Source organism: Macrotis lagotis, chromosome 1, assembly GCF_037893015.1.
Source record: "Macrotis lagotis isolate mMagLag1 chromosome 1, bilby.v1.9.chrom.fasta, whole genome shotgun sequence".
Lineage (NCBI taxonomy): Eukaryota > Metazoa > Chordata > Mammalia > Peramelemorphia > Peramelidae > Macrotis > Macrotis lagotis.
This window is the reverse complement of record NC_133658.1, coordinates 402477085-402492267: the sequence shown is the minus strand read 5'-3', so window position 1 is coordinate 402492267 and position 15183 is coordinate 402477085. Positions and strand designations below refer to the sequence as shown.

General features: G+C 37.8%; 1 protein-coding gene across 1 annotated transcript in view; it reads left to right on the top strand.

Moving 5' to 3' along the window:
- Nucleotides 1-15183, top strand: part of LOC141506160 (serine/threonine-protein kinase 32A-like) — a 105664-nt gene that overhangs the window by 79592 nt on the left and 10889 nt on the right. The window contains 3 exon segments of the mRNA XM_074212670.1: nucleotides 2772-2888; nucleotides 10039-10164; nucleotides 12728-12856. Of these exon segments, the coding sequence (XP_074068771.1) occupies nucleotides 2772-2888; nucleotides 10039-10164; nucleotides 12728-12856 (372 nt within the window).

The following is a 15183-nucleotide window of genomic DNA, read 5'->3' as shown; positions in this document are numbered from 1 at the left end:
GTTCATGACATTGGGGAATGGCTCTTCATCTTGGGTCATGAAAATGGAAAGGTATGAGACAATATGGAATGAAGAAAGCAGATCCAAAAGAATAGTATACCCAATGGCTATAATAATGTAAATGATAACAATACTTAAAAGACATTCATCTTACATGAACTGTAATAAATAACCTTAGCCAGAGGGAATTGATAGGGAAATATGACTTCCTTCTCTCAGTGGGAAGTAGGAACCATAACTATGGAATGTGCTATATATATATATGTATGTATGTATATATATATATATACAATATCACACTGGTTCCTATGTCATTTAATTTTGCTTAAATATTTATCTCCATTGCAAGGAAGGGTTCAGTGGAATGGGAGAGGGGGCAAAATAAGAAGACATGCAATGGTTTAAAAACAAAAGACATCAAAAAAACTTTTTTTTAAAAAAAAAGGATCTCTAAGCTTCTTTCCAGTTCTATATGTTTGTCTTTCATTCTCAAAGATGACCATGATATCAGGGAGGTGATGCTATGACAAGCATATGAACTGGAATTGAGGGAGAGCTGTGATTTGTCTCCAGACTCACTTTCTCCTCCAGAGCCCCCTGAGTCCGGTGGCCAAATATGAATCATGGCAATTAGAGATGGCACTGGATGTGAGGCAATCAGGTTAAATGACTTGCCCAAGGCCACACAGCTAAATGTCTGAGGCTAAATTCGAACTCTAGTTCTCCTGACTCCAAGGCCAGTGCTTTATCTACTGTGCCATCTAGCTGGTCCTTCCAGTTCTATAACCCAGTTATGATCATATAAACATTTCTATCCCATTGAGATTTCTATTTATTTGTTTAGTTTGTTTTGGAATGAAGGAATTTTGACCTGTGATTTCATTTGCATGGAAACTTTTTTACTTCAGTATATATTATAACTTCTCAGCTTTAGAATTATAAGTCTTAGAGATAGATCTGTATGAGCATTTTCCCTAAAGTTGTAACTTATTTGAGATCATATAGTTTAAAGGGCTAACTCATCATTCTAGCTATTAAACCATGGTACTCTTACTTAAGAAGGCAACTGGGCAGTTAAATGGATAGAGCACTGGACCTGGGATCAGGAAAACTTGAGTTCAAATATAGTCTCATACACTTATAAACTGTGTGACCTTGGGCAAATTACTTAACCTCTCTTGATCTATTGGTGAAGGAAATAACAAACCACTAATATTTTTGTTAAGAAAACTCCATGAACAGTATTGGCATGCTTTGTGACCACATTGGTCACCAAGAGTCAGATACAACTGAAGAAAAGAAGGAAAGAAGGAAGTCATAGAAACAAAAGTTTAGAATCATCCAGACCTGAGGTTTCAAACTTACCTGAGCCCACAACACTCCCAAGTGTAGCCTGAAGCCGATTAAAATATTTTAACTGTATCATGCCAACTCTTAAATCGGTGATATCTGCTTGAAATTATCTTCAAATGGAACTTGTAAAAATTCACTTATTTTTCCAAAGTAAAATAAAATGAAATCTCTTCTTTACTCCACCAAAAAAAGCCTACAATTGGGGAATGGAAAGCCTTTTAAATGTAAATTTTCAAGCACATTTTCGAGTCTCACCCCAAGAAATAGTCTTCCCTAGGATATCTGTCCAATCAGGGACCCAGGACAGTAGCAAAAAATGCTAATTTCTTATGCTAACTTTCTTTTAACACTATGCATAGCATAATGGGATTTGAATTGGAAAGGGATTTTAGATTATTGATCATTTGGACCAAGCTCCTCATTTCATAGAAAAGGAAACTGAGGCACAGAAAGGAAAGTGCCCCCACTATCACAATGGAAGTAGAACCAAGTTCCAAATTCCACTTTATCCTAACAGAATGGGGAAGGGGAGCCCACCTGAGATCCCTGATCTGTTGGGGTTTTTTTTAGGTTTTTGCAAGGCAAATGGTGTTAAGTGGCTTGCCCAAGGCCACACAGCTAGGCAATTATTAAGTGTCTGAGACCGGATTTGAACCCAGGTACGCCTTACTTCAAGCCAGTGCTTTATCCACTACGCCACCTAGCTGCCCTTCTGATCTGTTTTACCTTGGCCTCCAGCCTGGTTGGAAAAATGGAGGGGCCTCTAGGCAATTCATGGCCAATCTGAATTCTCCTTGTATGGACTTGCTTCCTCTGTTTTGAAAGCACTTAGCTGGGGTGGCTAGGTGGCACAGTGGATAAAGCACCGGCCCTGGAGTCAGGAGTACCTGGATTCAAATCCGGTCTCAGACACTTAATAATTCCCTAGCTGTGTGGCCTTGGGCAAGCCATTTAATCCCATTGCCTTGAAAAAACCTAAAAAAAAAAAGCACTTAGCTATGCTGGCCATATCCCAGCTAGGAGGTAGCTCTTTGTTGGTGGTGGATCTTTTTCTTTCAGGCCCTTTGCTTTATGAGCTGCCTCATTTCATTGGACATATTGTTGTTGCTGTTGTATTTACAATTTAGTGTTCATATATTTACTTCAGCTGAGCTAGGCCTGGCCCTGTACTGATTTTCTGTAGTTCTTTTGAGGGGAGCAATTCAGGGAGGTATGGGGTGCAGGTGGCATGAGAAACTGAACAATAACATCTTAGTTATTGAATGCTGGCCTGGGAAAATTTCCAAGGGAAGTGTTTTTCTGCCTTCTTCTCTCTCTCTCTCTCTCTCTCTCTCTCTCTCTCTCTCTCTCTCTCTCTCTCTCTCTCTCTCTCTCTCTTTCCCCCAGCAAAAGAGAAATAATTTGTTATATTTTTGCAGAGGCCATATCAGATTCGCTCTGGTGCATCTACTAATGACATTGCTCACATGTTCAAGACAGCAATTGTGACCTACCCAGCTTCATGGTCAGTGGGAATGGTGACGCTGCTAAAAAAGGTAAGAGAATGGGCAACATGGTACCCATGACTAGAGAATATTATGAATAATTGCTAATATTAATGTAGCAGTATATACTTTCAGATCACTGGACAGAGTCAGGAAGTTTTGGGTTCAAATCCAATTCTTACTAGCTATATGACCTTGGGTAAATCATTTAACTTGTCTGCCTCAGTTTCCTCAACTGCAAAAAAGGGAGTTGGATGGCTAATTTGGAAATATGAACTACATGATTTCACATATATAATTGATATCATTTTGTCTACCTTCTCAATGGGTGGTGGAGGGACTCAGAGAGAATTCAGAACTCACAATGTTTTTTTGTTTTGTTTTGTTTTTAGGTTTTTGTAAGGCAAACAGGGTTAAGTAGCTTGCCCAAGGCCACATAGCTAAGTAATTATTAAGTGTCTGAGACCGGATTTGAACCCAGGTACTCCTGACTCCAGGGCCGGTGCTTTAGCCACTACGCCACCTAGCCGCCCCCTCACAACGTTTTTAAAATGAATGTTAAAAATAAATAAATATCTGGGGCAGCTAGGTGGTACAGTGGATAGAACACTGGCCCTGGAGTGAGGAGTACCTGGGTTCATATCCAGTCTCAGACACTTAATAATTACCTAGCTGTGTGGCCTTGGGCAAGTCATTTAACCCTATTTGCCTTGCAAAAATCTTTTAAAAAAAAGAAAAGAAAAAAAAAGAAATATCTAAAGCTACATAACACACATATATACATATTTAAATGTATATGTGTGTGTGTGTGTGTGTATAAAATAAAGGGTTTGAACTCCTTAGTCTCTAAGTTCCTTTCCACTATACTACTATAACCTCCAGTTCTTAAACTTACAAGATTCATGCTATTTGCATTTCACAATAGCTCTGATTGCTAAATAATACAAAATTATCACACTTCCCATTTTACAGAAAGAAAACTATGGTCCAAGAAAGGGAAACAACTTGCCAGATGATCTGGTTCTCCAAGACCCCATTTGGGGTTTTCTTGGCAAAGATGCTAGAGTGGTTTACTATTTCTTTATCCAGCTCATTTTACAGATAAAGACACTGAGGCAAAGAGTTACGTGACTTGCCAAGGGGTGTACAGCACCTAAATGTCTAAGACAGATTTGAACTCAGGTCTCCCTAACTCACGACCTCACATTCTATTCACTCTGCCACCCAGGAGAACCTGCTATTCAGTGGATCAAAGACAGACCATGCAGTCCAGCCTCATCATTTTATGAGCAGCTAAGCCACTGAGCCCAGTGCTTATGAACATACATGAAAGTTCATTGATGAATTTCTCAGTGGCTAATCCTCCATTACAAACAAATGAGGAAAATGAGGTCTAGAGAGAAAAAGTGTTTTGCCTAACTAAGGTCATGTATTATAAAACTGGCAAATTTGAGGTTCAAAACGAAATGTTCTGACTCTAGAAGAGCATGGACACCAGTGTACCTGCTAAACTGTGATCTCTATGGGGCAGAGACTATGCCATTTTGTATCTTTCTAACTTTAGAATCGTAACATTGTAGGCATATAATTAAAATCTGTTAAATTAAGCATTTGTTAAATTGAATTCAACAGGTATTTATTGAATGCCCACTATATGCTGGCACTATGGGATATGCAAAAGAAATATAACATATGATATTTACCTTAAAGATACATAGTCTTATTAAGGAGAGAATGAGTCAATGAAGAAATATTTATTGAGCTCCTACTGTATTCACAGAACTGGGATAAGCATTGTAGATGACACCAAGAACTACATTCCATTATAGGAACTCATCAGCTGGTAGGGACAGCTAAGAGATGTACACATAAAAAGATTATTAGCAATTCAAAATGGCGTAGTGTAAGAAAAATGGCAAATGAGAGGCAGAGCGAGTAGTGTCACAGGAATGGATTTAGGAAAAAAAAAGACATAGCACAATTACTCACAATAACATTTTCATCTGACAAGGTTGGACACTACCCTCTGGTGGTTCTGTTGAAATAAATTTATTGTTTCAATCTAATTCCTACTGATGTAATCCTGATAATAGTCTTAAAATCATGGCTCTATTGTGTCTATTCTATGGTCTATGGGTCATATGCAGCCTCCAAAGCCCTTTCATCTGGCATTATTACATTTTATTATAATAAAATAATATTGGTAATAGAGGTTACATTATAGTCATAAATAAATATTAAATTCTGTATGTGACCTGATGGGTTTTGCTGGGTGATATGGCCCAGAAGGGCTAAAAGGTTGGACTCCCATGCTCTAAATCTAAGAGAAACTTCTGAGTCCAACTAATCCATTGCTTTAATTTTAATGATGAGGAAAGAATGAGAATTAATGATAATAATAATCTAGCATTTATTTAGTTGTTCAAGCTTTACAAAATACTTTACAAATATTGTGTCATTTGATCCTGAGAAGTAGATGCTATTATTATATCTATTTTATAGGTGAAAAAGCTGAGGCAAATAGAGATTAAGTGATTTGCTCAGAGCCATGGAGACATGTGGAGAGGCAGGATTTGAACTGACGTTTTGCTTTTTTTAGGACAGTACCACCTAGCTGCTCCTAAGGAAACTGAGACCCAAGGAAATTAAATATCTTACCAAAGTCACATAGGTCATATTAGAGGAGTTTCTGAACCCAGATCCATGACTCCAGAATCAGAGACATCATGAAAATGTCCCCCTCTAGCCAGCATGTTGGATTCATTTTGTTCAGAGTTCACAGAATTTAACTTTCTCTTTGGTTTCTAAAGTCAGTTCATTTTCGTGAGGGAGCAAATCACATCTGTAAAACTCCCACAACCAGGTATATGACTAGTATTAGGCTATCTGGACTTTGTTATCAGGAAACATATGGGGGTTATATTTTCTCAAACTCCCAGTAGTCCTCTGACTTTTTGCCTTTTTTCTTTGTCTTTGTACTGTAACTCCATGTCCCCATACCAGAGATAGATTATCCTCAGTTCCCTTTCTCCAACTGAATTTGCCCCAAATACAGTAATTCTTAGTGATCTTTATAAGTACAGCTACTGTCTGAAAGCATAGAAAGACTGGTTATCTAGAGACGTCATCCCCAAGCAATCCCACTTTCCAAACCCTGAAATGGGAGGGAGGGGTCAGGATAAACATAACAGTTATTTGCCAGCATCTAGATGTAATATATGAAAAATAGGAAATAATTTATATGACTAAAACCATAAGAAGAATTTTAAAAAGAAATTGGTAGAATCAGACTAATCCTGAAAAAAGACATTCATTTTCTTTTTTTATTATTCAGGAAGAATAGTATTTCATAACAGGGACCAAATAGGACAACTCAAGTTCTCTATTGTCTGGTCTGCAGAACATTTTCTAACCTTGTTTGTGACAGTTATCTGGCCCTGATAGAGGTCTGGAGTTGAGGAGTACTTGGCTAGTACAGTCAAGGTTTTTATTTTTCAGCCTGAATCCATGGGTGAAAGCATATTTTCAGGACTGATTCCCAAATGCCAAAAATTAGTCTGCAGGGATCTAACAGATGTTAGGCAGCTGTAACTATTCACATCTCTTTTAGCAGCTTCTCCTAGTTTTTTCTTCATATAGATCTTTCCTTCTTGAATGAATAATGTGTTATAAATAAATTTACACTTGTACATAATCCCACCAAGGATATTTAGTGGCTGAAATTATTGTAAACAGGCCAGCTGCATGAGGTACCTTTGTTAGTAAAATGCAGTGTAGAAGAAGGACCCCTAAAGTCAGGAATCCTGGGTTCAAATCCTAATTTTAGTAACTTAGTATGGGGTCACTGAGTCTCACTTTTCCTCATTTATAAAATGGTTATCATAATATTTGCAATACTTACCTCCTAGGATTGTGAAGAACAGATTTTTTTTCATTTTGGGGATTTGGGGGATTAAGCAGCTTGCCAAAGGCCACACAGCTAGGTAATTATTAAGTGTCTGAAGTCAGATTTGAACTCAGGTACTCCTGACTCTAGGACCAGTGCTCTATCCACCACACTACCTAGCCACCCCCATGAAGAACACATTTTGTAACCATTAATTTGTCAAGGGTAGACATAATACCTATCATGGACCAAATCTGACTGCTTTTGTATAGCCCTACAAGCCAAGATTGTTTTTCATATTTTTACCCAAAGTCATATATTAAAAATATAATCTTATATTGTTATAACATTATTTTATATGAAAATAAAGTTATATTGCATTATATTAAAATGTAATCTTATTTTAAAAACTAATCTTGGGGCTATAAAAAATGGCGGTAGATCATATTTGAATTTCCCTGGGTAGAACTCAAAAGCTTTCAATGGCTATCCATTGCCAGTTGGATGAAAATATAAAATCCTCAGCTTGACATGTAAAGCCTTCCAATCTAACTCTCCACTCATATTCTACTTTTCTCTTTTCATGTATTCTCCACTCCAGCTGTTCCTCATTTGTGATATTCCATCTCTCATTTCCAATCAACTAAGTGATTCAGTGGGTAGAGAACAAGACTTCTGACTCCTAGGGGGCAGCTAAGTGGCGCAGTAGATAGAACATCAGTCCTGGGGTCAGGAGGACCTGAGTTCAGTCCAGCCTCAGACACTTAATAATTGCGGGCAAGTCACTTAAACCCATTACCTTAAGTAAAAGTAAAAAAAAATAGAAAAAAAAAGACTTCTGATTTCTAGACCTGCCTTCAGGAAGCTTACTGGCTTTGTGACCTGGTGCAAGTCATAATTTCTCTCTGCCTCAGTTTCCTCCTTGGTAAAATGAGTTAATAATCATACCTCCCTCCTGGGATGGTTTTGCTAGGATGAAATGAATTAACATATATAAAATGATTTGCAAACAGAGAACTATATAAATGATAGCTATTATTATTATTATTAAGTTTTTCCACAAGTACCTCTCTCTCATTTCTAGAATGCATTCCCTTTTTATCTAAATCATATAGAATTCCTAGTTTTCTTCACAAATGCCATCTCCTACAAAAGGATTTTTCTATGACATCTTCCCATTTCCCCAATTATAATCACTTTCTTCCTCTTGAAGTTTATTTTGTATTTATCTATGTGTTATACATGATGTAATTGGGGCAACAAGGTGGTACAGTGGATAGAGTGCTGCACCTGAAATCAGGGATATTCATCTTCCTGAGTCCAAATCCAAAGTCACACCAGCTGTGTGACCCTGGGTTAGTCATTTAACCCTGTTTGTCTCAGTTTTCTCATCGTTTAAAATGACCTGGGGAGATGTCAAGCTACTCCATTAGTTTTGTCAAGAAAATTCCAAATGGTGCCATGAAGCATGACTGAAATGACTCAATCTGAAGTGAAATGATAAACAGATTACAACAGGATCAAGTTGGGACCAAATTAAATATCAAGGCTCATATAAGATCATTACTTCAGATCTCTAGGGACCTTAGAGGCCCTCTGGCCCAATCATTTCATTTTTTTCAGAAGAAGAAACTGAGCCCCAAGTTGGCTTAAGTGAGTTTCCTAAGGTCACATAGGTTATAAGTGACAGAGCTGTGATTCAAACACAGATCTTCTTATTCCAAATCCTGTGCACTTTCCACTCATCCTTGTCTTACCCACCCATGTGTTATTCATCTACACGTTTAGTGCACAATCTCAGACAAAGACAAGGATACTAAATGACAGGCCATTTTATTCAGAGAATGAGATATCTGTTTATCACACACCAACTAAGCCTCAAGTCTTAGTCCCTGGTCAAGGTAAGCATTATCTTTACACAGCTAAAGTGACCTTTCTTGAATAAAGACATTGAGTGGAATCAAGCAGTCAATCAATAAGCATTTATTAAGTACCATAAGTTACATCATCTAGGACATGAGGAAAATCTCAAAAATCCAACTTATTTCAGTACTTTAAGAGTCCAAAGTTTATTATGTGTAGGTGTTCCTTCTAAGGAGGCAGTTCACAGTCCCTCAGCCTATGTTAACAGTTGAATAAATTGTTATGGTCAGAATCATTCATCTTATGACCAGTTCTCTAGTGATGGGCACCATCAGAATGAAGTAGACTGCTCATCAGATGACAGATATAGTCCATTCTTTGACCCATACTCAAAGCTATCTCAGGTTTGTAGGATCTGCTAGATGATATCACCTTGGAGAAGTCATTGGCCCCTCCATGCTACAGTGAAGTGTTTAGGGCAGGCTTTAGCGGCAGCAAAGTCAGTTGTGGGTACAGTGTCATTTATTCTGATATATCTAATTTCTATGCCATTTCCTTGTTATTTTAGCATAGCAATCTTTATTGTGTTTTGCTAGCTTATTTAATATATCAATAATTAGTGGAATTAGTGGAAAGGGGCAGTTAAGTGGCACAGTGGACAGAGTGCCAGGCCTAAAAATAGGAAGACTCATCTTCTTGACTTCCAATCTGTCCTCAGACATTTCCTAGCCATGTGACCTGGGGTAAGGAACTTAGCTCTGTTTGCCTCAGTTTCCTCTTCTGTAAAATGAGCTGAAAGAAATGGAAAACCACTCCAGTGTCTTTGTCAAAAAAAAACCTCAAATGGGGTCATGAAGAGTCAGACATGACTGAAATAACTGAATAATAATAAAACTGTGTAAAGTACTATTTCAGCCATTGGGAGCACAGCGATGAAAATTAAAAACTTTTAAAAATTGAAAATTGTCCTTGATCTCAAGGAGCCTACATCCTATTGGAGATTACAATATGTAAACAGTTAAATAAATATACAATAATTTGAAGTAGGAAAGAGCAGTGCAACTGTAAGACTCAGGAAGTGCTGTGGAAGTACAATTGGCCAGACTGCTTACTAGTGGAATGACCATGTGCAAGGCCTCTTCTGAGAATCAGTTACCTTATCTGTAAAATGTTCTGTTGTATTTTTCACTTATTTTGTTCAGTATTTCCCAATTACATTTTAATCTGCTTCAGGCTGTCCTTGGGAGAGTTGTAGGCTTAGTGGTATTTGAAACCTCCAGTCTGGATGATTTTTCATATTTCTTTCAATTCTAAACTTTTGGTTCTATAGCTTGGCAGCTGCTCCAATAAGGCTGGTGGGGGTTGTGGGGAAAGCTGTCTGAAGACATTATGGAACTGTCCATTAAAGGTGGTCTCTCCTTCATCGTACAAACTCTTGTGTTTTCTTGGCAGTTGCTTGAACAAAATCCTGACCACAGGTTTTCTCAGCTATCAGATGTCCAGGACTGCCCCTACTTGGCTGATGTGAATTGGGATGCAGTTCTGCAGAAGAGATTGATTCCAACTTTTATTCCTAATGTAAGTCAACTGAAAGAAACCCAACCCCCCCCCCCACTTCCTCCCCTTCCCACTGTTCATTTCAACACCTGTTCCAAGTTTCTTGCTTTGAAAAGATCTATATAATCCAGCCTACTGGGTCTCTATGGGGCAGAAGTCAACTGTGTTGCCTTTGCCTCTGACCATTCCACACCACTGAAATTGTGCCTGAAAAATTGGAGGGATTCACCATGATTCAGTACAAGAAGAATCTGAATACTGGGAGCACTACTTTTATATTTTACTAAGCCCTAGGGACAAGAAGGACATACGAAAGAAAGAGATTATATGAGCAAATGTGGGAAAAAATATTGAAGCAATTTCTCTGGTGGACTTATGATAAAGAATACTATCCAGGAGCAGCTAGTGGTGCAGTAGATAGAGCACTGGCCCTGGAATCAAGAAGACCTGAGTTCAAATTCAGCCTCAGACACTTAATAATTACCTAGCTGTGTGACCTTGGGCAAGTCACTTTACCTCATTGCTTTGCAAAACTAAACCAAAAAAAAAAAAAAGGATGCTATCCATCCCAAAGACAGAACTGATGGTATCTGAATACAGACTGAAGTATACTTTTTTCCACTTTATTTTTCTTAAGGTTTCTCTTTCATTGTTGGGGGGCAGGGTATGTTTATTTTTATAACATGACAATTGTAATGTTTTTCATGGCTGCACATTTTTTAACTTACACCAAGTAACTTCCTTTCTCAATGAGGGGAGTTGGGGTAGGTGGAAGGGAGAGAATTTGGAACTCAAGATTTTGGAAATAAATGTTGGAACTTGCTTTTTTACATGTAGCTTGGGGGGAAATTTTTTAAAATAAAATAAATTTAAAAAAAGAAAGAGATGTTATCTGATTGAGGAAGACCCTTGGTGTCATAGAGCTAATATGTATTAGAAGCAGAATTTGAACCTTCCACTTCCAGATTCCAAGTTCAATAGTCTATCTACTACACTTAATGTTGCCTCAATATATTCGTCTGTGTAATTTAAATACTCGCAGGACACTAACCCATCAATAGCAATGCAGTGTTTAGAGGCATACTGACAATTCATTTTTTGCAAGTATTTAAGGTCCTTAATCTGGTTCAGTGTTTGGGGTCTTTGACTCCACATAGAGTCCTTGTTTAAGGGTTTCAGAAATTCAAATATATATTGAGTACAAACTTTGGTCTTAGCTCAATGCCAATGACCTCTGTGGATTTAAAAACAGGGATACCAAAGGACCCTGTTGTCCTTGAAGGGGCTTGCCAGTTTACTTGGAGGGACAGACATTTCACATAATTAATTGCAGTATAATGTTTGTCCTTCATTCACAAAGAAGACCATGACTTCAGGGAGGTGGTGCCATGACATGCACATGAAGTGGATTTGAGTGAAGGCATGCTGTGCTAAGCCACTAGCCTCACTTTCTCCTCCAGAGTCATCTGGATCCAGCGGCCAGATATGGATCAGGATGACTGGAGACTGCCTTGGATGAGAGGTAGTCAGGGTTAAGTGACTTGCCCAGGATCACTCAGCTAGTTAGTGTCCTCAGTGTCTGAGTCCTGTCTCCAATTGCTCTATCTACTGTATCTGATCATAATGAGGGTTTTCTTGGCAAAGATACTGGAATGATGTGCCATTTCCTTCTTCAGCTCATTTTACAGATGAGGAAACTGAGGCAAACAGAGTTAAAAGACTTGCCGAGGGGGCGGCTAGGTGGTGCAGTGAATAGAGCAGCGACCCTGGAGTCAGGAGTACCTGAGTTCAAATGTGGCCTCAGACACTTAAAAATTGCCTAGCTGTGTGGCCTTGGGCAAGCCACTTAACCCCACTGCCTTGCAAAATCCAAAAAAAAAAAAAAAAAAAAAAAAGACTTGCTGAGGATCACACAGCTCGGGAAAGTCAAATTTGAACTCGGTTCTTCCTGATTCCAAGCCTCAGTACTCTAGCCATTGTGCTCATCTAGTCAAGTTGTAACATAGAATTTAGAATTGAAAGGATCCTTAGAGATCATCTAGTTCAACCCTCTAATTTTACAATGGACAACACTGATACTGAGGTAATATGACTTGCTCCCATTCGCACACAGTCACCAGGAAAAGCCAGAATTTGATTCCAAGTCTTCTGATTACAAATCCATTGCTCTTCCTCTCAAACCCTAAGTGTTCTGCCCCTTCACCAGCCCAACCCATTGTGTGGGCCACTTCATTAGTGCCACAGCACTCTTCCAGGAATGAAACCCCATAGTGACCCAAAAAGTCCACAAACAAGAAAGGTAAAATGTAATTTAGAAAAGATGTTTGTTTCCCTTTCTACCCATGGTGAGCTTATTAGAAGACAGAGAGAATAAAATATAAGCAAAAAGAATAATGAAGCACTATGCCATAGAAGGGGTGATAAATTATGTAAAGCATACAGTGGGCACTCTGCTGTCTTGATTGTCTTGGGTCGATTTCATTGAGACCTAGTTCAATCCCTTCCCTAGATCTGGCCCATTTGTCAAATGATATAAAAGGCTGAGACCACCTAGGGAGGTGACCTTTTCTTTTGTTCTCTACAGAAAGGGAGACTAAACTGTGACCCCACCTTCGAACTTGAAGAAATGATTTTAGAGTCCAAACCCCTTCACAAGAAAAAGAAACGACTGGCAAAAAAAGAGAAAGATACCAGGAAATGTGACTCCTCCCAGGTGAGCAAAAGAACACCCATATCCTCAGCTCCCGCTGATATTCTGAATAGTCATTTCCTAGCATGTTCTTCAATAATACCCTGCCTGTAGGGGAATAGTTTGTGTCACAAATTTTTTATTTCAATAAATTGTGTTTTGCTAAGAATGAAGTTGGGGTAGCCTGTTCCCAAGGATGTGCTAGCAAATATTTAACAACTAAATCTCCAGAAGAAAAAAAAGTATTCACAACACACAAATTTTTTTATTTACTTAATTTTTAATTAAAAGAATAATATAAATATTTCTATAACAGTAGAATTTTAAAAAAGATTTCATATGAAACTGCAAATCTATTATGTACAACTTATTATTCCTTATAAACATATAAAATTATCATATAAATTTTTCTTTTTTCCCTCTCCTACCCTAGAGATGACTACCTTTAGCCACAAATATGTGTATATATATATATATATATATAAAATCATCCTATGCATACTTCTATTTATCAGTTCTTCCTCTGAATGTGAATATCATCTCCCTTAATATGACCTTTATAATTACTTTGAATATTTATAACAATCAGAATTATTTTTTTATTTTAATTTGGGTTAACTCATGCTAGGAACCCATGCTAGTCTGAAAAAAGAAAAATATATGCTATCTTATTTCAACTTGGCCCTCCCTGCTGTCTGACATTCCTTTTATTTCTTTATCGACCCTCTCTCATACTTCCTGCAGTATGTCCCAACCTGCTCTTCTCCTTTCAAATCCCCTACATCACTTCTACTCCCATCCCTCTCAGCAGAGACTTTGCCTCTGTTAGGAAAATCAAGGCAATTCACTGTGAGGTCCTTCTCCATTGTTTCACACCTTTACATCCCTCTCATCATTCCCCATTCTGTAGTCTTTTGTTCCAATCTCCAAGCAAGATATGGTCTTTCGCTCTGTGTCAAAGCTAATCCATACAAAGATTTTTTTTCCTTCAATTATTTGTTTCCTTTCTAATTCTGACTATATTACTTGTACAAATGGGTTTTTTTATTTTATGTAATACAAACTGTCCATATTTTTTTATGATCATCTATATCCCTTGTTTTGTTATAAATTCTCACTCATCCATAGTTGTGAGATGTAGTTCCTTTCCTTCATAATCAGATGATTTGATCTCTTATGTTTAGGTTATGTATCCATTGGGAGTTTACTGTGATATATGTGTAAGAAATGAACTAACTTTTCAATGTTAAATTCAGTGGTTTTTTTAATTATAAAGATTTTATTTATTTTGAGTGTTACAATTTTTCCCCCCCTAATCTTACTTCCCTCCCTCCACCCCCCCACAGGAGGCAATTTGCCAGTCTTTACATTGTTTCCATGGTGTATATTGTTCCAAATTGAATGTGATGAGAGAGAAATCATATCCTTAAGGAAGAAAAATAAAGTATAAGAGATAGCAAGATCAGACAATAAGATATCAGGGTTTTTTTCCCCCTAAATTAAAGGTAGTAGTCCTTGGTCTTTGTTCAAACTCCACCCCCTTGTTGCTCTTAGAGTATACAGTGTTTTTCTGGTTCTGCTCATCTCACTCAGCATCAGTTCATGCAAATCCCTCCAGGCTTCCATGAAATCCCATCCCTCCTGGTTTCTAATAGAACAATAGTGTTCCATGACATACATATACCACAGTTTGCTAAACCATTCCCCATTTGAAGGATATTTACTTGATTTCCAATTCTTTGCCACCACAAACAGGGCTGCCATGAATATTTTTGTACAAGTGATGCTTTTACCCTTTTTCATCATCTCTTCAGGGTATAGACCCAATAGTGGTATTGCTGGATCAAAGGGTATGCACATTTTTGTTGCCCTTTGGATGTAGTTCCAAATTGCTCTCCAGAAAGGTTGGATGAGTTTACAGCTAGTGTTCTTTTTTTAACCCATTTGACTTCTCTATAATTTTTGTCCTTGTCTACCTCTTTTCCTTAAAACTTTCTCTCCCCCTGATTTTTGTGATATTGTTCTTTTTTTTTTTCATTTTCCCCTTCTACCTGGTTTGTCATGATGGAAAATTTCAAAGCTCTATTCTGAGACCTCTTCTTTCTCTTCACATTCCTTCTCTATGATCTCATCTATTCCTGTGGGTTTGAGTATCAGTTTCTTATGGGTGACACCTAAATCTATATATCCAGTATCTCTCTTTTGAATTCTAGTCTTGCATCAAAAAATCTCTGTTGGACATATTCACCTAGATGTCCCAATGGCATTTTGAATTCAGTATGTCCAAAATGGAATTTCCCCCCTGCCCCCAACTAAACTTGGTATTCTTCCAAACTTCCCTATTTTTATAG